This window comes from Lissotriton helveticus, chromosome 1_1 (assembly GCF_964261635.1).
Source record: "Lissotriton helveticus chromosome 1_1, aLisHel1.1, whole genome shotgun sequence".
NCBI classification, from domain to species: Eukaryota; Metazoa; Chordata; class Amphibia; order Caudata; family Salamandridae; genus Lissotriton; species Lissotriton helveticus.
Window position 1 is genome coordinate 1,052,063,646 of NC_136057.1, and position 23,235 is coordinate 1,052,086,880.

The 23,235-nt window shown below is 53.8% G+C and overlaps 1 protein-coding gene across 1 annotated transcript in view; it reads left to right on the top strand.

The window, feature by feature from the left end:
* The window catches only part of SHANK3 (SH3 and multiple ankyrin repeat domains 3), a 2,381,185-nt gene that overhangs the window by 1,357,665 nt on the left and 1,000,285 nt on the right, over positions 1-23,235 (top strand). Inside the window, exon 13 of the mRNA XM_078677930.1 lies at positions 19,480-19,652. Coding sequence (XP_078534056.1) covers positions 19,480-19,652 — 173 coding nt within the window. The remainder of the gene's footprint in view (positions 1-19,479; positions 19,653-23,235) is intronic.

Sequence of the window (23,235 nt, forward strand, 5' to 3'; positions counted from 1 at the left end):
TCCTCAGAAGCATCAGTCTATGGGCACAGGTCGCAAAAGGTACTGACCACTTTAGTGTTTACTGGTGCGGGGGTGATTTTACTCCTTTAGGAATCACTCACTGACTGTGGTGTCTGCTGACGGGATGGGTTGGGGCCAGGGGTGGGTGACATCAAGCGAATCAGAAGATTTTGTGGGGCCTGGGCAAAAAACATTTGTGGATTCCTCTCTTGGGTAACCTGCCATCTCTGTCTACCCAACAACTTCCCCTTTGTAGGTAGGCATCTTTAACAGATAAAATTATTTTGGGACATATTCATACCTGTATAGATGTAAATTCCTCCATGTGTGCCTGCCTGGTATTCTTAAAAGGATTCCTGACAGACACATTTGCCGAGGCAGTAGGAGATGGACTTCTTCACTGTTGTTAGATTTGGGGGTCTCTGATTGGCACAGGTAGATACTTGTGACAAGCAGGGAACCTCTCCTCTAGTCAGGATAAGGGGATCACCCTCTAAAATAACCCCTGCTCATCCTCTAGGTAGTGTGGCGCAAGCAGACAAGGCTTATCTCAGAAGCGTGCTACAGGTTAAGCATTTGTGAACCCATACAGTAAGTCAATGACAACACCCCAAAAGGGATACCACACTGGGTTTATATAAAAAAATTGGTATTTTTATACAAGGTTTAACACAAGATCCAATAACTTCAAAAATATCCACAATACTATTGGCAATAAGCAGTTCTTTAAAATGTGTCTCTTAAACAGGCTGTGCGGGTTGTATTTCTTCAGTTCAACTCATACGGTGGTGAAAAATAATCAGCAGAGTCTCATGCGCGCTGCGGACGCTTCGTGTCCGATGCGCTGCACACTAGGTGCGAGTCGTACACAGTACCTTGAATGGGGGTCCGTCACGGACGATGCGGTGAAGAACCAGGCGCCACACGTGGCGGTGTCCTCCTCTTGTGTTGCGAGCTCAAGGTCGCGTTACTCAAGGGGACTATGCTTTGTTCGAGGCGGGGGCACTTCGTTGCGGCATACGCGCCGTACCTGGAGAGCGGGCGCCCTGTTGCAGATTCCTCAGTGCGGTGCGCGGCGGCAGTACGCTCCGGATGGACGAGACGTACCCAGCCGCTCTACGTGCCGCTGCCGGTCACAACAGTGGCAGGGACGCAGCCAGCAGAACGATGCAAAGGAGGGGGAAGCAAGGCACCAAGCGGAGTCCTTCTTTGCGATGCGAGCTACGGCTTGTAGGGGGGCCAAATAGACGCGGTGCTCGGGCAGGACAGGTCCGTACTTTGCTTTGCGAGCTACGGCTCGTAGGGGGGCCAAATAGATGCGGTGCTCGGGCCGGACAGTTGGGCACAAGCTTCACAGGGTGCGCAGTGAGTTTTCACGAGTCGCACACAGCTCCTCCTTCAGCGCTGCGGGGAAAGAGGCGCTCTCAGCAGTGTTTCTCCAGGTTATTGAAGTCCACTGGTCCTGGGACTTCGTTCAGGGGGCAAGGTCACCAACAAGCCCCTGGAGATCTTTCAGAATGCACAAGTTGAATAAAGTCTTTCTCAGTCTTTTCCTCTCCTTTCAAAGCAAGGCAACCACTGCAGGCCAATCCCCCAGGTTAGGGACAGTACTCCTCCTTGCAGCTTTCCCAGTTCTTTTTCGTCGGGCAGAGGTTCTTCTTGGTTCAAGCAGGATCTAATTTCTTAGGAGCAGGGCTCCTATATTTATACTAAAAATCTTTTGTTCTTTGAGGCCAGGGGGCCTTTGCCTAGTTCGGTCCAGTTTCTGAGCACTTTATTGACATGAAACTGCTTTCAGTGTGTAGGGCAGAGACATCAGACGCTCCACAGGAGGTGGAGCCAGCATTGTGGTGGCAGAGCACAGCCCTATTCAGAGTCAAGGGGCACTCCTCCCACCCATCCTGGTGTAATCTTTCTATTCACCACCTGGCTGCCCAGCCTGTCTCCTGGAATTCCCCAGCCCTGTCACTCACAGAAACCAGACAGCAGATACACATCAGAGCAGAGGTGGGCTGAAATGGTTAGGCAAGCAAATACCAACTTTCTAAAAGTGGTATTTGCAAACAGAACATTAAAATAAACTTTACTAAAAGATGTATTTTATTATTCTGAGTTCAGGCATACTAAACTTGAATTTCTACCATGTTCCCTGAGTCTGTTAGGATCATAGGATGTAACAATTCTAACAGCCCATTCTGGCCAATGAGAACAGGTAGCCTTACAATAGTGAAACACGAAAATGGCTGTAATTCACTATTAGGACATGCCACACACATCAGGGCCTGTCCTACCTCATGCTTACAATGCACCCTTCCATTTGGCCTACCATAGGGGTGACTAATTTGGCGTTAAGGGAAGGTTTAGGGACTGGCAAGTGGGTGCACTTGCCCAGGTAGCATGACAGTACCAAACTGCATGCAGGTTCTGCAATGGCAGACCTTAGACACTTTTTACAGGGCTGCTTCTGTGAGTGGTACAACCAGTGCTGCAGGCCCACTAGCAGCATTTGGATTTACAAGCCCTGGGCACCCCTGGTGCACTTTACTGGGGTCTGACAGTCAACCAAAATAAGCCAATCAGAGAACCCAATCAACATATACACTATATATAGGGAGCACTTGCACTGTTGCACTGATTGGCAGTGGCACAGTGCTCTGAGCAGCTAAAACCAGCAAAACACATGAGGCAACAGCAACAAAAATGGAAGGGAGACCCACGCCAATGGTGCCAGGTCTAACAACTGTGAAAAGTGTTTTCTGAGCACAGTAAAAAGAGGTTAGAAAATGTATATTTGTACATTTGGCTGCCATTCCTACTGTGTGAAATTGTTTGCTATGTGCACTTCTGCACAAGGGGAATAGGCAGCCAAAAGGCAAACACATGACAGATGTAATAGTACACTTGGAAGCCTGCATTTCGTACTGCTTATCAGGTGTACTATTACACTGGCTTTGCAAATAGCAAAAAAATCTAAATGTACAATTTGATAGAGACATCTAGCTGCAGATTCTTTAACTTAGAATTATCCCCAGTCGTGAGACTGGATCTGGAAAATTTTCATGAGCAGTACCCTTGCATGCCGCATGCCGGTAGGTGGCATCGTTCGGCTCTGCGTGGCAACGGCATCAGTGCCTGAAGTGACTTGCGCTGTGCCTTTGCATGCGCCACCCCAGTGCGCTGACATCAGTTCTTTTCTTTCTGCGCCAGTCAGCACAGATCCGGAGAGAGCTGCCCCTAGTCATTTTTTGACTAACCTGATTTCAACCTTTGTCAAAGTTTTTTGAGCACTTTCTCCTGGTGTGGCAAGGATGTCCAATAGGAAAGCTGGCTTCAAGCCCAACAGCACCTGTCACTGACAGATGTCGGTCACAGACCTGCATCTGGTTTGCCTCTGGTGCCTGGAGCACTACCATGATACGAAGACCTGCAACAACTGCCGGGCCATGCACACCAAGGCCCTAAGCAAGCGATCCCTCAGGCTCCTTCCCACGTGATGTGCGACGCCATGATGGTCTTGATCCTGGTCGAGAGGAAGGTCCTGGGATCGGATGATTCAATCAACTTTGTAGTTATCTGGGTAAGTTCCACAGAAAGAACAAAAGTAAGTAGTCAAAGAGGACTTCGACTTCACTCCGTCTGTCGAAGTCATCCAAACGAGACGAGTGAGTGTCGCCATTCAAGACCTGGCTCTGTGGTTGAGCCTGCACCTGAGCAGGCTCCATGCATCCCTGAGTTTCCAGGAGCCAGAGCAACCCCAGCCGAACTCTGTGAATTTTCTGAGGCCATGCACCTCATATTTGGGCGGCCGTCCCCACTGGCAAGCCTTTGGGGCTTGCAACTTTAAGAGGGGCCCCTACTGGTTCTCCACTGGTGGGTCCCCCCTCTGTACCAGTAAGGCCCTTTGGATACATAGATGGATCTGGTCTGGTGCTGGTCGTACAACCTCAACCTTCCCCGAATCCGTCTCCAATGTCGTACATCCCGCCGCCACCTGCGCCATCCCCATTCTCATCCCCGACTCTAACATGGAGCCGGATAGGCATTGTACAATGTCGGTTCTTACAAGCAAAGACTTGAGGAGGAATAGGAGGAGCAACTGGACCCATGGAAATCCCAGCCCTATATCCCAACAAGAACTGGTGTGAGGAAGTAGCAGACACCAGTGAATTGGACACCTATCCACATTCTTGCATGCCCTCTCCTCCAACCATGGCTATGAAGGAGGGTGCTTCTTTCGCTATGTTGGTGGGAGGGTGGATGAGGTCGCAGACCTTAGCCTGTCTCAGTGGCCACCAAGACTACCACCTTGACAGAGCTGCTTCAGCAGGAAGTGACCCTCTCGGAACCACGTCTCCCTTTTAATGAAGCCCTTAAGGACGTCCTGCATTGGGACGTGGTCCAAGTCCAGCACTGGGGCTCCTGTGAACAGGATAATTACCCGCTGCCATTGCCCCACCCCAGGGGACTCCAATTTCCTAATGCAACACCCTACCCTGAAGAGTTTGGTGGCCAAGCCTCCACTTCCTGCGTAAACACTGGACATTCCCTACCACCCCACCGGCTAGAGATTCACAATGGCTGGACACCTTAAGCAAGAAAATGTTTTCTTCAACCAACCTATCACTACTATCCATGAATACTGCATGCCTTTTGACCTGTTACTCCCATGCACTGTGGGGTTTGGTTGTGCAGGTGCTGCCCATGGGACCAGAGGAGGTCCAGGCCATACTCTCCTAAGCTATGGTAGATGGGAGAAATGCAGCCAAGTTCATGGTCAGATGTGGGCTGGATACACCTGACTCACTAGCCAGAGCGGTTTCTTCGTCGTTTGGCTTACGACGCCGTGTCTGTCTGAGGCCAACTGGCTTCTCAGGGGCTGTCCAAGCCTCACTTATGGACATGCCCTTTGATGGCGCCCATCTCTTCTGAGACAAGGCGGACTCAGGTCTGGAGCGCGTCAAGGATAGTAGTGCTATGGCCAGGTCCTCGGGCCCTTCCATGGCCCACCACCATCCTCAGTCCGTCTTCCGCTCCTTTCATTGCCACGGAAGAGGCCTCCAGCCACGTCCTTTCCCGCCCAGCCACAATGGCACACAAGCTCCCCAGCCTCTGTGTGGTACCCCCATACCCTGTGGTTTGGGCAGCAAGAGGTCAGGCCAGTCCACCACCCCCCAGCATCTGCAACCTCCAAGCATCTTTAATTCCCCCTCCATCTGTCATGGGCAACCAGTAGGAGGCAGGATATGCCATCCTCTGCACTACTGGAGGTCGATAACATCAGACCCCGGGGTCCCCCAGATTGTCCAAATTGGCTACTCCGCCCCTTCGTTACAACTCCTCCACCCATGCCACCTACTTCCAACAGGCTGACGGAGGACCACCTATCCTTGCTTCACCAGAAAATGGCATCTCTCTTAGCCAAGGGAGCCATAGAGAGGGTTCTGATGCCAGAAGTAGATTGTGGTTGTTATGCCCACCACTTTCTGGTGCCAAAAAAGAACAAATGCCTTTGTCCTATCGCCTCTCAATTTCTTCCTCAAGAAGGAGAAATGCAGAAAGCTCACGCTCACTCAAGTGTTGTCTGCCCTGGAGAATGTATGGCAGCGTCTGACTTGCAGGAAACATATTTTCACATCCTCGTCCTGCCTGCCTACAGATGTTACATGCAGATCAAGGTAGGTCACGAGCACTTTCAGTTCTCCATTCTACCTTTTATCCTTACCAGCGCCCCTTGGGTGTTCACCAAGGTGAAAGTGGTTGCAACTCATCTGCGGAGATCAGGAGTGCCAGTCTTCCCCTATCTCGACGACTGGCTGTGAAGGCGTGCTCATCCCAGGCAGCCGTCTCGCACCTCCAGACTACAGTGGACCTCCTGCACTTGCTGGGGTTTACTATCAATGTGCCAAAGTCACACCTGACTCCCCCCTCAGACGCTCCCTTTCATCAGAGCCATTTGGATATGGTGTCGTTTTGGGCTTATCCTCCCGAATGACAAGGACAGGATATTACACAATGATACTGATGTTTCAGCCTCTATCCTGGGTTTCAGTGAGACCGGCGACCTCCTGTGTCCTGCTTGTGACACATGCCCCCTGGTGTATGCGGGCTCTGCAGTGGGACCTGATGTTCCAGTGGGCCCATCATCTGGGTAATCTGTCCAACATAGTTCAAATCATGGAAGGAACTAAAAAAGATATGCTGTGGTGGCTAACGAACCGCGATTGTGTCAGTGGAAGACACCTCTCCCTTCTGCAACCAGTTCTGTCAGTAGTGACAGATGCTTCAATCTTGGGATGAGGCAGCCATCTGGCAGAAGTGGAGATAAGAGACCTCTGGTCTCCGGCGGAATCCAGACTCCACATCAATTTACTGGACAATTTCTGGGCGATCCAGCTGGCAGTGAAAGCTTTTCTACCCTCCATCAAGGAAATGCTAATGTAAGTGTTCATGGACAACAACACCGCCATGTGGTACTGTAACAAACAGGGTGGGTGGGGTTGTCGATCATTTATCAAGAGACCCTATGCCTCTGGACATGGCTGGAACAGCAGGGCATGTCCCTGGTGGCTCAACATTTGGTGGGCTCTCTGAACTAAAGGGTGGACAAAGTCAGCCGAAGATGCCTAGGCGTCTTCATCCAGAGGTGGTGCAAGGCCTCTTTTAACAGTGGGGCTAGCCTTGGTTAGATCTGTTCACCACAGCGGAGGACTCACAATGTCTGCCGTTTTGCGCACTAGAGTTTCAACTGCAAAAAGAACAGATGATGGACAGAATGCTGAACAATGTAAACATTCATCCCCGTCACAGATCTGGGTTTAATCCATTGTGTTTTTGCTCTTCACGCCGTCCCAGTTTGGACCCAACCATATGCAAATCAGGCTTGACCCTGTTCCTTATGGGAACAGGGCAGCCCGTACGGCCATGCCGGGTACTCCCCGGATCTGAAACAAGCGTCCTGGGACCAGTGTCAGGGTATCACCCCTCATCAGCCAAGTTAGCTTATATGCAGTGTGCATGGCACGGATGATGCCAACACCACCTATTGTCACATAGGGGTATTACTCAAAAAAAATTCTGGATCCAGTCGGATGCCTGGGGATAATTCCAAGGTATGGAATCTGGGACTAGATAGCATCTCTACCAGTTAAGCCATTACTGAGGGTAAGTAACATGTTCTTCTGGTGGAAACTTACGACTCTGCCTGTACCATTATGCTTTGTTGGTGAATTGGGCCCAGTAAATATGTGTTGGATGTGAGGGTAGTCAGCAAAAGAGATAAGTTCTTTCACTGAAGGAATGTAAACAATTAATTCAATTAGAATTGTGTCTTTATTATGTGAGAGTACTATTTTTACTGTGGCTTCTGATTTATAATTGTAGTTATATAGATGTGTATAGCACACTAATGACCTGAGAATTATCCAGGCACTTGGGTAGGGGTATAGGTTTGTGGTCTCCAACGTGCTTATACGAAGAGCGAAGTCTCAGGTTCTTGCGGAATTCAGGAAGTGAGGAGGAGGCTGTGATATGTTGAGGGAGGCCTTTCCGTGCCTTGTGTGCAATGTAAGAGAATGAGGCACCTCCAGTTTTGCTTTTGCGGATGCATGGAATATATGCGAGTGATTAAAGGGTATGTGTCTGTTCATGTATTCTGGTCCTGTGTTGTGTAGGGCTTTGTATGTGTGTGTGAGAAATTTGAATTGGCTGTGCTTGCGAATGGGGAGCCAATGAAGCTGCCTGCGGTGCGGTGTGATATTGATGTGGCATGGGAGATCAAGTATGAGGCTTGCAGCAGTGTTCTGGAAGTTCTTGAGTCTTTGTAGGAGTTGTTTGGAGATCCTGGCATAGAGAGTGTTGCCATAGTCCAGCATGCTGGTGATGAGTGCTTGTGTGACAGTCCGTCTCCTGTTCTGAGGCAAACATTTAAAGATTTTTCGCAGCATGCATTGGATGTGGAAGCAGGAGGTACATACTGTGTTGACTTGAGTGTTATGTTGAGCTTGGATGGTTCCTAGATTTCCTGCATGGTCTGTGGGTGTTTGTCTGAGCTCCGATGTCCATCAGGTGAAGTCCCATGGGGAGGTCTTGTTGCACCACTTCTGTCTTGTCGGAGTTGAGCTGCAAGCAATTGGTTCGGATCCAGACTTCTACCATGGTAGTTGGTGAAGTTAGTTCTGGCAGTGGTTGCTTTGTCCGTCAGGGAGAGGATGAGTTGGGTGTCATCGATGTAGGAGATGATGGTGATGTCTTGTGATCGGATGATGTTGGCGAGTGGTGTCATGTATATGTTGAAAAGGGTGGGGTTGAGTGATGATCCCTGTGGGACTCCGCATATCATTTTCTTGGTCTCTTATTTGAAGGGTGGCAGCCTGACCCTTTGGGTTCTTCCTGTGAGGAAGGAACAAATCCATTTGAGAACGGATCCTTGTGTACCAATTTCATGCAGTCTTCTGATGAGTGTTATGGGAGACCGTGTTGAAGGCCGCAGAGAGGTTGAGCAGTATGAGGGCCGCTGTATCTCCTCAGTCCAGGATTGTTTGAATGTCATCAGTGGCCGCGATAAGTGCTGTTTCGGTGCTGTGGTTTAACATTTTCTTCTGAAACAGACACTATGGTGTGTTTTGAGGTTGAATGCCAAAGTACTGCACTCACTGCTAACAAAGACTGGGTGCTGGGCCTCTTCAGGGATCGGTGCCTGTGAGGAGGAGACAATATACTGGCTTCTCTCCTATTGTCAGGAGCCTGTCGGCAGGGAGCACGGAGCAGCAAAATCTCATGGAAGCAGCTGCACTTCAGACTGCCAAACTATTAGGCTGACATGGTTTCTCCTGGGCAAATGCTGATTTGGGTTTGTACTAGTTGTGTACTTCAGATGCTAAGCCAAATATCCTTAAACCATCTCCTTATAAGGAGTGTTTGCTCCCAACAAGTTACACAGGCAAGTTGCATGCCTGAGAGATATGAGAGGACGGTGGGTGCACCCCTGAGCCTCCAGTGTTCAGGGGGATGGTGTGTCAAATGGGGGGCCTTGTACTCACCCATACACACTCGTGCGCGCACGCTAGGCCTTCCCTCTGAGTGACACGCCACTATAATGCAAACAGCCACCAGTGAGTGGGGGGGGAGGCCCTGAGCATGAGAGGAGGAGCACTGTTGATCGACTCTGCCAGGGAGAAGCACACCCCTTGTTTGCATCCAAGAGCCGCACAAGCCCGGGGGCGCGAGGGCAGGGATTTGGTGGGGGGAAGAACACACAAAACACAGGATGAGAGAGCTGTGAGGAGGGGGGGGGCTCTGGGATTTCATGCGATGAGGAAGGAGGAGTCGGGCCGAGGGGACTGAGCAGCGGAGGGGTAGAGGGGCGAAGGGGTTGTCAATCAATCAAACGGGATTTATAGAGCGCTGCTAATCATTGGCGAGGGTGTCCAGGCGCTGAGAGTCATACTGCTAGAGTTGAGGGGGAGCACAGAGGCTGTGGCAGGAGAGTGGGGGGGCAGAGGCTGTGGCAGGAGAGTGGGGGGGGCAGAGGCTGTGGCAGGAGGGAGTGGGAGAGAGTGAGGAGGGAGTGGGAGAGAGTGAGAGGGGAGCCGGGAGGCTGTGGCAGGAGAGAGTGAGGAGGGAGTGGGAGAGAGTGAGGAGGGAGTGGGAGAGAGTGAGGAGGGAGTGGGAGAGAGTGAGGAGGGAGTGGGAGAGAGTGAGGAGGGAGTGGGAGAGAGTGAGGAGGGAGTGGGAGAGAGTGAGGAGGGAGTGGGAGAGAGTGAGGAGGGAGTGGGAGAGAGTGAGGAGGGAGTGGGAGAGAGTGAGAGGGGAGCCGGGAGGCTGTGGCAGGAGAGAGTGAGGAGGGAGTGGGAGAGAGTGAGGAGGGAGTGGGAGAGAGTGAGGAGGGAGTGGGAGAGAGTGAGGAGGGAGTGGGAGAGAGTGAGGAGGGAGTGGGAGAGAGTGAGGAGGGAGTGGGAGAGAGTGAGGAGGGAGTGGGAGAGAGTGAGGAGGGAGTGGGAGAGAGTGAGGAGGGAGTGGGAGAGAGTGAGAGGGGAGCCGGGAGGCTGTGGCAGGAGAGAGTGAGGAGGGAGTGGGAGAGAGTGAGAGGGGAGCAGGGAGGCTGTGGCAGGAGAGAGTGAGGAGGGAGTGGGAGAGAGTGAGGAGGGAGTGGGAGAGAGTGAGAGGGAGCAGGGAGGCTGTGGCAGGAGAGAGTGAGGAGGGAGTGGGAGAGAGTGAGGAGGGAGTGGGAGAGAGTGAGAGGGAGCCGGGAGGCTGTGGCAGGAGAGAGTGAGGAGGGAGTGGGAGAGAGTGAGAGGGGAGCAGGGAGGCTGTGGCAGGAGAGAGTGAGGAGGGAGTGGGAGAGAGTGAGAGGGAGCAGGGAGGCTGTGGCAGGAGAGAGTGAGGAGGGAGTGGGAGAGAGTGAGGAGGGAGTGGGAGAGAGTGAGAGGGGAGCCGGGAGGCTGTGGCAGGAGAGAGTGAGGAGGGAGTGGGAGAGAGTGAGGAGGGAGTGGGAGAGAGTGAGGAGGGAGTGGGAGAGAGTGAGGAGGGAGTGGGAGAGAGTGAGGAGGGAGTGGGAGAGAGTGAGGAGGGAGTGGGAGAGAGTGAGGAGGGAGTGGGAGAGAGTGAGGAGGGAGTGGGAGAGAGTGAGAGGGAGCAGGGAGGCTGTGGCAGGAGAGAGTGAGGAGGGAGTGGGAGAGAGTGAGAGGGGAGCCGGGAGGCTGTGGCAGGAGAGAGTGAGGAGGGAGTGGGAGAGAGTGAGGAGGGAGTGGGAGAGAGTGAGAGGGAGCCGGGAGGCTGTGGCAGGAGAGAGTGAGGAGGGAGTGGGAGAGAGTGAGGAGGGAGTGGGAGAGAGTGAGAGGGGAGCCGGGAGGCTGTGGCAGGAGAGAGTGAGGAGGGAGTGGGAGAGAGTGAGGAGGGAGTGGGAGAGAGTGAGAGGGGAGCCGGGAGGCTGTGGCAGGAGAGAGTGAGGAGGGAGTGGGAGAGAGTGAGGAGGGAGTGGGAGAGAGTGAGAGGGAGCAGGGAGGCTGTGGCAGGAGAGAGTGAGGAGGGAGTGGGAGAGAGTGAGGAGGGAGTGGGAGAGAGTGAGAGGGAGCCGGGAGGCTGTGGCAGGAGAGAGTGAGGAGGGAGTGGGAGAGAGTGAGAGGGAGCAGGGAGGCTGTGGCAGGAGAGAGTGAGGACGGAGTGGGAGAGAGTGAGGAGGGAGTGGGAGAGAGTGAGAGGGGAGCCGGGAGGCTGTGGCAGGAGAGAGTGAGGAGGGAGTGGGAGAGAGTGAGGAGGGAGTGGGAGAGAGTGAGAGGGGAGCCGGGAGGCTGTGGCAGGAGAGAGTGAGGAGGGAGTGGGAGAGAGTGAGGAGGGAGTGGGAGAGAGTGAGAGGGAGCAGGGAGGCTGTGGCAGGAGAGAGTGAGGACGGAGTGGGAGAGAGTGAGGCGGGAGCACAGAGGCTCCGAAGGAGGGGGCTTGGGGCCGGGCCAGGGGCTGTGGCAGGGAGGATGGAGGCAGAACCGCTGACAAGGTGGAGTACCCCGGCGAATATCGATCCCTCAGCACAAGGGAGACATTCTCGTTTACTTCCTTAATGAAAAGACCCGTCTTTAGGGAGAGTGGCAGCCCCCCCCCCCTCCTCCACACACACACACACGCGCGTACCTCCACCCGGTTTCAGACTTGGAATAGTGGCGGGGGTGGGGTGGGCGTGGTGTCCGCGTGTCCATGTGTGCGAGGAGGCGGTGCGAGGGCGGTCGCCCCGGCGTGTACATGTACACCTGTCTTTAGCTCTTGCGTGCTTCAGGTGAGAGAGAAAAGATCAGCGTCTCTGGTGTTTCTGTGGCGGGGGGCGGGTCAGCTGTGCCTGCCTGGTCCATGCGGTGAGAGCGAGGGGTTCCGATGACCCGAGGCTCCTTCTGCAGTGAAGGGGGTGCATGCATCTCTTTTGTGTCTGTCTTTCGTGCTGCAGTGAAGCGGGCAGGGTTGTGGCTAAATAATAGTGCATCAGGTGCAGTGGCACCGGGCCCATGGGCTTTGAGAAGCGCACTGCATCCCAATTATAACTGTATTTATTATTACCCAACCCGGGTGAAGAGGCACATTTGCCTAGCACATGTTCCTCTGGTGCTCCTGGTGGTGTCTTCTTGGTGCACCCCTCCTAGGTGTGTTTTTTGGTGTCATAGGAGTGAAGGGTGCAGGTGCACTGCTCCCAGGTCTGATTTGTGGTGTCACTGGAGTGAAGGGTGGCAGGTGTACCCTCCTAGGTGTGATTGATGGTGTCACAGGAGTGAAGGGTGCAAAGTGCACCACTTCTTGGTGTGATTGGTGGTGTCACTGGAGTGAAGGGTGCAAAGTGCACCACTTCTTGGTGTGATTGGTGGTGTCACTGGAGTGAAGGGTGCAAAGTGCACCACTTCTTGGTGTGATTGGGGGTGTCACTGGAGTGAAGGGTGCAAAGTGCACCACTTCTTGGTGTGATTGGTGGTGTCACTGGAGTGAAGGGTGCAAAGTGCACCACTTCTTGGTGTGATTGGTGGTGTCACTGGAGTGAAGGGTAGCAGGTGCACCCTCCTAGGTATGATTGATTATGTCACAGGAGTGAGGGGTGCAAAGTGCACCACTACTTGGTGTGATGGGTGGTGAAGGGTCCAGGAGCACCTCTCCTTGCTGTCATTGGTGGTGTCACTGGAGTGAAGGGTGGCAGGTGTACCCTCCTAGGTGTGATTGGTGGTGTCAAGAGAGTGAAGGGTGCAGGTGCACCTCTCCTATGTGTGCTTGGTGGTGTCAAGAGAGTGAAGGGTGCAGGTGTGCCTTTCCTTGCTGTGCTTGGTGGTGTCAATGGAGTGAAGGGTGCATGTGCAACTCTCCTGGGTGTGATTGGTGGTGTCAAGAGAGTGAAGGGTGCAGGTGCACCTCTCCTATGTGTGCTTGGTGGTGTCAAGAGAGTGAAGGGTGCAGGTGCACCTTTCCTTGCTGTGATTGGTGGTGTCACTGGAGTGAAGGGTGCATGTGCAACTCTCCTAGGTGTGATTGGTGGTGTCAAGAGAGTGAATGGTGCAGGTGCACCTCTCCTATGTGTGCTTGGTGGTGTCAAGAGAGTGAAGGGTGCAGGTGCACCTTTCCTTGCTGTGATTGGTGGTGTCACTGGAGTGAAGGGTGCATGTGCAACTCTCTTAGGTGTGATTGGTGGTGTCAAGAGAGTGAATGGTGCAGGTGCACCTCTCCTATGTGTGCTTGGTGGTGTCAAGAGAGTGAAGGGTGCAGGTGCACCTTTCCTTGCTGTGATTGGTGGTGTCACTGGAGTGAAGGGTGCATGTGCAACTCTCCTAGGTGTGATTGGTGGTGTTATGAGAGTGAAGGGTACAGGGGCACCTCTCAGGGACAACTTAAGGATTTGGGGGGCCCTGTTTGTAACAGCTTTGAATGTATGATCCAGTTTCAGTTTTTTCATGCCCTCGTTTGCCAGGTCACTGACATCACACTGGTCAATATTCTAAATGTGTTATCATCTGGGATGGCGATGTGTGTTTTCGATGTTGTAACACAGCAGCAGCCCACTAATATTACTGCAAATAATCTATGTGACACCCTGCAATGTCTCATAGCATAGCTGAGATCCTGTTTTGATGTAAATGAACCCCTTTTATGCATATTGCATGAAGCATAAACACAACATTTCTCTGCAAATTGTCTTTAATAGACTCTCACACATCATCCACATTAAAAATACATTGATAGAAAAAGGTATTTAAAACAGCATGTTTAAAAATTATTCAATGTTATCAGGGCTAGACTCTCTGCAGAACAGAGCTGGCTCTATCAGGGGGCCGCCTGAAAGGTTGGGGCCTGGGGCCAGAGCCCACTTTGCCCATGCCTTAAAACGTCTCTGCCACCTTTTCTTGGTGTGATTGTTGGTGTCACTGGAGTGAAGGGTGCAGGGGCACCCCTCCTAGATGTGATTGGTGGTGCTGATGTCCATAGTGACAGTGCTGCCCATTGTGGTGGCAGAATCTGCCTTCCTAGAGGCAGCACGTAGCTGTTGTTTCAGTCGTGTTGTCTGTAGTTGAAGCTCTGTCCTCTTAGGTATTACTGTCTTTGCTGATGGTGGTAAATGCAGTGGTGACAGTGGTGGGGCTGACCAAAATGACAGTGCTGTATTTGTTGTTATCAGTGCTGATCATGGTAGTATGTATGACTCTGATGGTTCTTGTAGTAGTGTCAACTATAGTGCTGGCCTGGATGATGGTTCTATCCACGGTGGATTAAGTGTCTGTGGTGATTTCAGTGTCTGTGCTGACAGTGGTATTAGTTGGAAGGATGGTGCTCTTCATGGTGATGGCAGTGCCTCTGTTCTTGTTGCCTGTAGTGGTGATGGTATTGTGGTTGGTGGTTACAGTTCTGTGCAATGTAGTATCCATTGTCTGTGGTGGTGGTGGTAGTAGTAGTGGTAGTAGTGCAGTAATTGTGGTCAAGGTTGGATTGGGATTAGAAATCGGCACGGGCACGCTAAAAAAAGTGGCCCATATTTGCATATTGCCTTGCCTCAAAACACTGCTTCAGCAAAGTTTTATAAACACCTGAAAACAAATGAGGCCACTTCTGCTCAGGCCCCCTGACCCGCTCAGTATGCACACATTAATTGGCTGGCCCAGTGAGAGAAAGGGAGTGACACCTCTGCCCGTTGATAAAAGGGAGGTAATGGACGCCCATCGGACTCCAGAAAGGCCACTCAGAGCCCCCCTGGGCCGCTGGCGACATCTGAACACACCACACACAGCCCAAATCGGCCTCCAGGCTGCAATAAAAAAACAGCCCACAGATGGAACTTTGATACCGGCCCCTCTGCCATGGCCCGAATGCCCGCCTTACCAATCCAACCCTGATTGTTGGGCTCTCTGTGGTGGCAGAGCTGTGATAGTTGTGGAGCTTTCTTTTGTTGTGGTATCAGTGTCATAACAGAGGTGCTGTTAGTGGTTAAAGTCGTCATAGTGAAGACGGTGATGCTGGCAATGCTGATATCAGTTTCAGTGGTGATGGACGTGTTGTTGGCAGAGGTGCTATACGTGGTGAGGGTAGTGGTAGTGTGGTGATGGTGGTGCTGCCTGTGGTGCTATCATCAGTATATAGACAGTGCTTCTACATGAATTATGCAACTACTTATATATTTTTCAAGGTAAGTCCATCGTTACTTAGGACTAACAATCAATGATACATTGAAATGCATTGAAACTAAATAATAACGACACTCAGGACTGCAAAAATGTGAGCGATATATATTAAAAAATCATATATCGTACATGTTGACATACATATCAATGTTCAAAAGGCAGGACAAATGTACAACAGTTAAAGTTTACAAACAAATGTGCTTGATATATTACATGTAGAGGTATCATAGCATGTGGTGAAGCTAGAAGGACTGGAGAATGCAGCGCTGTCAGTGGCTGTATCAGACTCTGGGGCATTAATACTATCATTGGTTATAATCAAAAAGGAGCATTAGAGGCAAAAAAGGGTGCCCTCCACTCAACTATACCTTATACAAAAAGCCCTTATTGCGTATTACACATCATGTACATTTTTCATGAATCCGACTGCTTCTATTCAAGTAGGGAATAGTCTAATATCTACTTATAAACCCTTCCATATGTGTATATAAAAACAAATGCAGGTATAGTATCATGTGTGACAATAATGCGATTCTTAGTTGTGGTGCTGATAGCAGTAGCAATGGTGGTGTCCAGAGAGGTTGTAATTGTGTGGATGATGGTGCGGTCTATGGTGAAGATTTTGTCCATGGTAATATCAGTGTCTGTAGTGGTGGCAACAGTGCTTGTCACAGTGTTGCTCACCATGGTAGTAACTGTGATAGTGCTGATGAAGAGGCTGTTTGTGGTTGTAGGTGTTGTGATGAAAGTGATGCTCTCCATGGTGCCTGCGCTGTACGTGGTAGTGTATATGTCAGTGGTGGTGGTAGTGTGAGGGCAGTGGTGGTACTCTCTCTGGCAGTGGTGGCTATCGAAGAAGTGACTGTGGTACCATCCATTATGGTATTCGTGTCTATGGCGGTGGTGAGGGTAGCCGTGTTGACTGTGGGGCTGTCCAGGCTTATAAGGGTGTCTTTAGTAGTTGTGCTGATGGTGGAATCAGTACCTATGTTGGTGGAGGTTGCAGTGGTGGATGAGGGACTGTCCATACGAGCATGAAGTATCGAAGTGTGTTAGTAGCAGTAGTAGTGGTAACTGTGGTGCTGTCTACATTGGTGCCTATGCCCGTTGAGGTAATAGTGGTGACAGTGCTCCTTCCTATCAGTGGTGGTATCCGTATCTATGTTGGTGGTGATAGTAGTATTGACAGTGGGGCTGTCAGTGAGCGTATCGGTGTCTGTGGTGGTGACAGCAGTAATTGCAGGGGAAACAGCCGTTACACCGCAAGTGTTACAACACATGCCAATACCCTTCATGCCATTGCAACGTGAAAGGTGTGTAGCGGGCAGTAGAAGGTGTTGGATTTAAATCCAACACCTTCCCTACTGTTGCACACACTGGAGTTGGAATAGTAAATTAAATTATTCCAACTTTCAGAGCACTACCAACAGGAAGTCAGGGTAAAGATTTGTGTTGCAACGGCATGCGTGGTAATGGCATGCTTTGTAACATCATACAACCTAATTGCAGTGATATGTTGCTATCCATGGTGGTATGAGTGCCTACAATGGGAGCGGCAGAAGTGGTTAGTGTGGTGCTGTCTGTGGTGGTATAACTGTCTCTGGTGGCAATAGTAGTACCTGCAGTGACAGTGGTGCTGTCCATGGTGGTATAGGTGCTGTAGTGGTGGTCATTGACTCGTGGTATCGGTGTCAGCGGTGGCGAGAGTACTGGTTGCAGTGACAGTGATGCTCGCGAGGGTGTTATTGGCATCTCTGATGGCAATATAGTAGTATTTACATTGAAGGTGGTGCTGTTCAGGGTGGTATTGGTACCTCTGTTTTTGGTGGCAGTAGTGGTGACTGTGGTGCTGTCTGTAGTGCTATCCGTGTTTATAGTGGTGGCGGCTGTAGTGACGGTGGTTCTGTTCCTGGTGGTACCAGGGTCTATGATGGTGGTAGTAGTAGTGGTTACTGTGGTGCTGGTGATCGTCGTGGTGGCTGTGGTGGCTATCCATTGTGGAACCGGTGCCTATGATGGTGCTGACTGTGGTGCTGTCTATGGTGGTATCAGTCTCTCTGTTTGTGGCATTAGTAGTGCTGACTGTGGTGCTGCCTGTGGCTGCATCAGTGACTTTGGTGGTGGTAGTCGTAGTGTTTATTGGGGTGCTGTCTGTGGTTCTATGAGTGTTTATGGTGGTGGTGGATTGTGGAACCAGTGCCTATGATGGTGCTGACTGTGGTGCTGTCTATGGTGGTATCAGTGCCTCTGTTTGTGGTATTAGTAGTGGTGACTGTGGTGCTGCCTGTGGCTGCATCAGTGACTTTGGTGGTAGTAGTCGTAGTGTTTACTGTGGTGCTGTCTGTGGTGCTATGAGTGTTTATGGTGGTGGTGGCTGCAGTGACGTGGTACTGTCGCTGGTGATATCAGTGTCTATGATGGTGGTACTAGTACCAGTTACTATGGTTCTGTCTATGGTGTTGGTAGTAGTAGTGGTGACTGTGTTGCTGTCCGTGTTGTTATTGGTGCCTCTGTTGGTGGTATTAGTAATTGTGACTGTGGTGCTGTATGTGGCAGTATCAGTGTCTTTGATGGTGGTAGTCGTAGTAGTTGCTGTGGTCTTGTCCGTAGTGATATCGGTGTCTGTTTGTGAGAGTATCGATGTGTGACGATGGTGGTAATTGCGGTGGCTGTGGTGCTTCCCTTCATGGTATTGGTGTCTGTGGTGGTGGAATGTATAGTAGTAGTAGCAGTGGCTGTGGTGCTGTCCCTGTGGCATCAGTGTCTCTGTGGTGACAATATAGTAGTACTTCCAGTGTCGGTTGTACTGTCCATGGTGGTATTGGCATATGTGTGTAGTTAAAATACATGTGGTATTATCCAGGGTGGTATGGGGCCTCTGCTTTTGGTAGTGGTGGCTCTGGGGCTGTCCCCGAGAGTATTGATGAGTATTGATATGGGTAATCGCGGTGACTGTTCTGCTGCCTGGGGTGGTGTTGGTGTCTGTGGTGGTGAATAGCAGCAGTTGCCTTGCCAGGTTGCTGTCCATGGTTATGACTGCGGTGCTATTGGTGTATGTGGTGGCGCATAGCAGTAGTTGCATTGCTGGGGTGCTGTCCATGGTGCTATTGGTGTCTGTGGTAGTGAATAGCAGTAGCTGCATTGCCAGGGTGCTGTCCATGGTGCTGCCTGGGGTGGTGTTGGTGTCTGTGGTGGTGGATAGCAGTAGTTGCATTGCGGGGGTGCTGTCCATGGTGCTATTGGTGTCTGTGGTGGTGAATAGCAGTAGTTGCATTGCCGGGGTGCTGTCCATGGTGTTGCCTGTGGTGCTGAATAGCAGAAGTTGCATTGCCGGGTTGCTGTCCATGGTCTGCCTGTGGTGCTATTGGTGTCTGTGAATAGCAGTAGTTGCATTGTCGGGGTGCTGTCCATGGTGCTGTCTGTGGTGGTGAATGGCAGTAGTTGCAGTGTCGGGGTGCTGTCCATGGTGCTGTCTGTAGTGGTGAATGGCAGTAGTTGCATTGTCGGGGTGCTGTCCATGGTGGTGAATGGCAGTAGTTGCATTGCCGGGTTGATGTCCATGGTGCTGCCTGTGGTGCTGTTGGTGTCTGTGGTGGTGAATAGCAGTAGTTGCATTGCCGGGCTGCTGTCCATGGTGCTGCCGGCTCTGTCCTCTCAGCCGCGGGCTGGTGACTGGGGCTTGGGAGCCGGATGCCGAGACAGTCTGAGCTCCCGCGCTCTGCTCCAGCCGCAGCTGAGAGGGGGTGTCTGGGTGCTGAGGGGAGGGGGGCTCACACGGAGCGGTGATCACACCGTGGAGAGGGGGCGATGGCAGTCCCCGGACTTGTATTCCCCAAAGACTCGTGTCTGAAAGTCAGCATTAGGCTGAGATCAGTTTAGCGGGGCCCCTGGCTGCCCCCTCGCTCTCCCCGCCCGCCCCCTCTCCATTGCTCGCACGGCGGCCGCGGTGTAGGATGTGCCGCGGGGGGCTGCGCACACGGCTGCCGGCTGGAGGGGTGCAGGGGGGCGAGGAGGCTGGCGCACAGTGGGCATAGCGCCCCCTCGCAGGGGCAGGGGGCCCTCTGGTCCCGGGCATGCCCCCGCCCGGGCGTCTACACCCACTGAGCTGCTGCCCTCCGGCCGGCGGCTGGCACCTGCGTGCCCGAGGCAGCCCCCGCGCCCTGCCCAGGGCCACCTGAGGCGGGAGCGGTGGCAGTCAGGGGCTCCGATGCCCAGGGCTGCTTGAGGTGGGAGTGCCGGCGGTCAGGGGGGGCGTCCCCTTCGCCGCCCCGCGGACGATGTCCGTGACCACCGGCTTCAGCTACCAGCCGCCCGGGATCACCACTGTAACCTATGTTTTCGTTTACAGCCCCAGCACGGTGGCCCCGGAGCCCAGCCCGCCAGCCTTCCCCACCCCTGCGCACCGCGGCCCGAAGCGGAAGCTCTACAGCGCAGTGCCCGGCCGCACCTTCATCGTGGTCAAGTCCTACACGCCGCAGGGAGAGGGAGAGATCCAGCTCAACCGGGGCGAGAGGGTGAAAGGTGAGTGACTGGGGCCGGTGGGACTGTACGGGGGGCGGGGGGGTGCACCTGTAGGGGCTGGGTGGGGCTGTGTGTGATGAGAAGGGAATTGTGTCTAATGGAGAGAGCGTGGCTGCACCTGAAGGGAGTGGGCGGCGGTGCACCTGGATGGGGGCGATGGAGACGGTGCCCGTGTGGGTAGGAGGGCAGAGTGGGGCGCACCTCACCTGAGAAGGGCAGCACTGGGGCGAAACTACGTCAACCGAGGGAGCAGAATGGTACTGTGAGTGGGCAAGGCGGGACTGCCGTGGGAGAGCGGTATTTACATGGAAACGTATCCTTCCGGATAGGATTTGGGGGCTCTACTTGAAAGATGAGTAGGGGCCAGGCCATACCTTAGCCTTTGCATTCAGGATTAGGGACGTATATGCCAGTAGTGCAGCAGGTGCAGTGGCACCGGGACATGGCGGTTGGAGGGGCCGAAAGCACCCCAAATATGGATATCGTTTTCTTATTAAGTAGGTGAACTAAGGGAACTTGATCGAATTTACAGTACGGTTCGCGGCTCGTGGCGCCCTTTCTAGGCCATGGATGTGGGAGCTCAGTGCACTGTACCTGAAGGGAGAGGGCCATTACCTGAAGGGAGAGGGCCATTACCTGAATGGAGAGGGCCACTACCTGAATGGAGAGGGCCACTACCTGAATGGAGAGGGCCACTACCTGAATGGAGAGGGCCACTACCTGGGGGAGAGGGCCAGTACCTGGGGGAGAGGGCCAGTACCTGGGGGAGAGGACCAGTAACTGGGGGAGAGGGCCAGTACCTGGGGGGAGAGGGCCAGTACCTGGGGGAGAGGGCCAGTACCTGGGGGAGAGGGCCAGTACCTGAGGGGAGAGGGCCAGTACCTGGGGGGAGAGGGCCAGTACCTGAAGGGAGAGGGCCAGTACCTTAAGAGAGAGGGCCGGTACCTTAAGAGAGAGGGCCAGTTACCTAGGGGAGAGGGCCAATACCTGGGGAGAGGGCCAATACCTGAAGGGAGAGGGCCAGTACCTTGGGGAGAGGACCAGCACTCCGGGAAGAGGGCCAGTACCCGGGGGAGAGGGCCAGTACCAGAAGAGAGAGAGCCAGTATCTGGGGGAGAGGGCCAGTTACCTAGGGGAGAGGGTCAGTACCTGAAGGGAGAGGGCCAGTTACCTAGGGGAGAGGGCAAATACCTGGGGAGAGGGCCAATACCTGAAGGGAGAGGGCCAGTACCTTGGGGAGAGGACCAGCACTCCGGGGAGAGGGCCAGTACCTGAAGAGAGAGGGTCAGTACCTGGGGGAGAGGACGAGTACCTGGGGGAGAGGGCCAGTACCTGGGGGAGAGGGCCAGTACCTGGGGTGAGAGGGTCAGTACCTGGGGGGAGAGGGCCAGTACCTGAAGGGAGAGGGCCAGTACCTTAAGAGAGAGGGCCAGTACCTGAAGGGAGAGGGCCAGTACCTTAAGAGAGAGGGCCAGTACCTTAAGAGAGAGGGCCAGTACCTGAAGAGAGAGGGCCAGTACCTGGGGTGAGAGGGTCAGTACCTGGGGGGAGAGGGCCAGTACCTGAAGGGAGAGGGCCAGTACCTTAAGAGAGAGGGCCAGTACCTGAAGGGAGAGGGCCAGTACCTTAAGAGAGAGGGCCAGTACCTTAAGAGAGAGGGCCAGTACCTGAAGAGAGAGGGCCAGTACCTGGGGGAGAGGACCAGTACCTGGGGGAGAGGACCAGTACCTGGGGGAGAGGGCCAGTACCTGGGGGGAGAGGGCCAGTACCTGAAGGGAGAGGGCCAGTACCTTAAGAGAGAGGGCCGGTACCTTAAGAGAGAGGGCCAGTTACCTAGGGGAGAGGGCCAATACCTTGAGAGAGGGCCAGTACCTGGGGGAGAGGGCCAGTACCTGAAGAGAGAGGGCCAGTACCTGGGGTGAGAGGGTCAGTACCTGGGGGGAGAGGGCCAGTACCTGAAGGGAGAGGGCCAGTACCTTAAGAGAGAGGGCCAGTACCTGAAGGGAGAGGGCCAGTACCTTAAGAGAGAGGGCCAGTACCTTAAGAGAGAGGGCCAGTACCTGAAGAGAGAGGGCCAGTACCTGGGGGAGAGGACCAGTACCTGGGGGAGAGGACCAGTACCTGGGGGAGAGGGCCAGTACCTGGGGGGAGAGGGCCAGTACCTGAAGGGAGAGGGCCAGTACCTTAAGAGAGAGGGCCGGTACCTTAAGAGAGAGGGCCAGTTACCTAGGGGAGAGGGCCAATACCTTGAGAGAGGGCCAGTACCTGGGGGAGAGGGCCAGTACCTGGGGGGAGAGGGCCAGTACCTGAAGGGAGAGGGCCAGTACCTGAAGAGAGAGGGCCAGTACCTTAAGAGAGAGGGCCAGTACCTGAAGAGAGAGGGCCAGTACCTGAAGAGAGAGGGCCAGTACCTGAAGAGAGAGGGCCAGTACCTTAAGAGAGAGGGCCAGTACCCGGGGGAGAGGGCCAGTACCTGAAGAGAGAGGGCCAGTACCTGAAGAGAGAGGGCCAGTACCTGAAGGGAGAGGGCCAGTACCTGAAGAGAGAGGGCCAGTACCTTAAGAGAGAGGGCCAGTACCCGGGGGAGAGGGCCAGTACCTGAAGGGAGAGGGCCAGTACCTTAAGAGAGAGGGCCAGTACCCGGGGGAGAGGGCCAGTACCTGAAGGGAGAGGGCCAGTACCTTAAGAGAGAGGGCCAGTACCCGGGGGAGAGGGCCAGTACCCGGGGGAGAGGGCCAGTACCTGAAGGGAGAGGGCCAGTACCTGAAGAGAGAGGGCCAGTACCTTAAGAGAGAGGGCCAGTACCTTAAGAGAGAGGGCCAGTACCCGGGGGAGAGGGCCAGTACCTGAAGGGAGAGGGCCAGTACCTTAAGAGAGAGGGCCAGTACCCGGGGGAGAGGGCCAGTACCTGAAGGGAGAGGGCCAGTACCTTAAGAGAGAGGGCCAGTACCCGGGGGAGAGGGCCAGTACCCGGGGGAGAGGGCCAGTACCTGAAGGGAGAGGGCCAGTACCTTAAGAGAGAGGGCCAGTACCCGGGGGAGAGGGCCAGTACCCGGGGGAGAGGGCCAGTACCTGAAGGGAGAGGGCCAGTACCTGAAGAGAGAGGGCCAGTACCTGAAGAGAGAGGGCCAGTACCTTAAGAGAGAGGGCCAGTACCCGGGGGAGAGGGCCAGTACCCGGGGGAGAGGGCCAGTACCTTAAGAGAGAGGGCCAGTACCCGGGGGAGAGGGCCAGTACCTGAAGGGAGAGGGCCAGTACCTTAAGAGAGAGGGCCAGTACCCGGGGGAGAGGGCCAGTACCTTAAGAGAGAGGGCCAGTACCCGGGGGAGAGGGCCAGTACCCGGGGGAGAGGGCCAGTACCTGAAGGGAGATGAGCGGTACCGGGGGGAGAGGGCGAGGAGGGCTGGGGCGGCGAGGAGGGTTAGCAAAGACAGTGCCGCAGAGGCGCTGTACGCTGCCAGACAGGTACAGGGGTGCTGTAGCCCGAGGGTGACGACGGAGGGGGTGTCAGGGGTGCTGCACCACAGGGAGTATGTCAGGGGCGCCACCTGCAGGGAGATGAGGAGACACTCTCCTGTCGGTC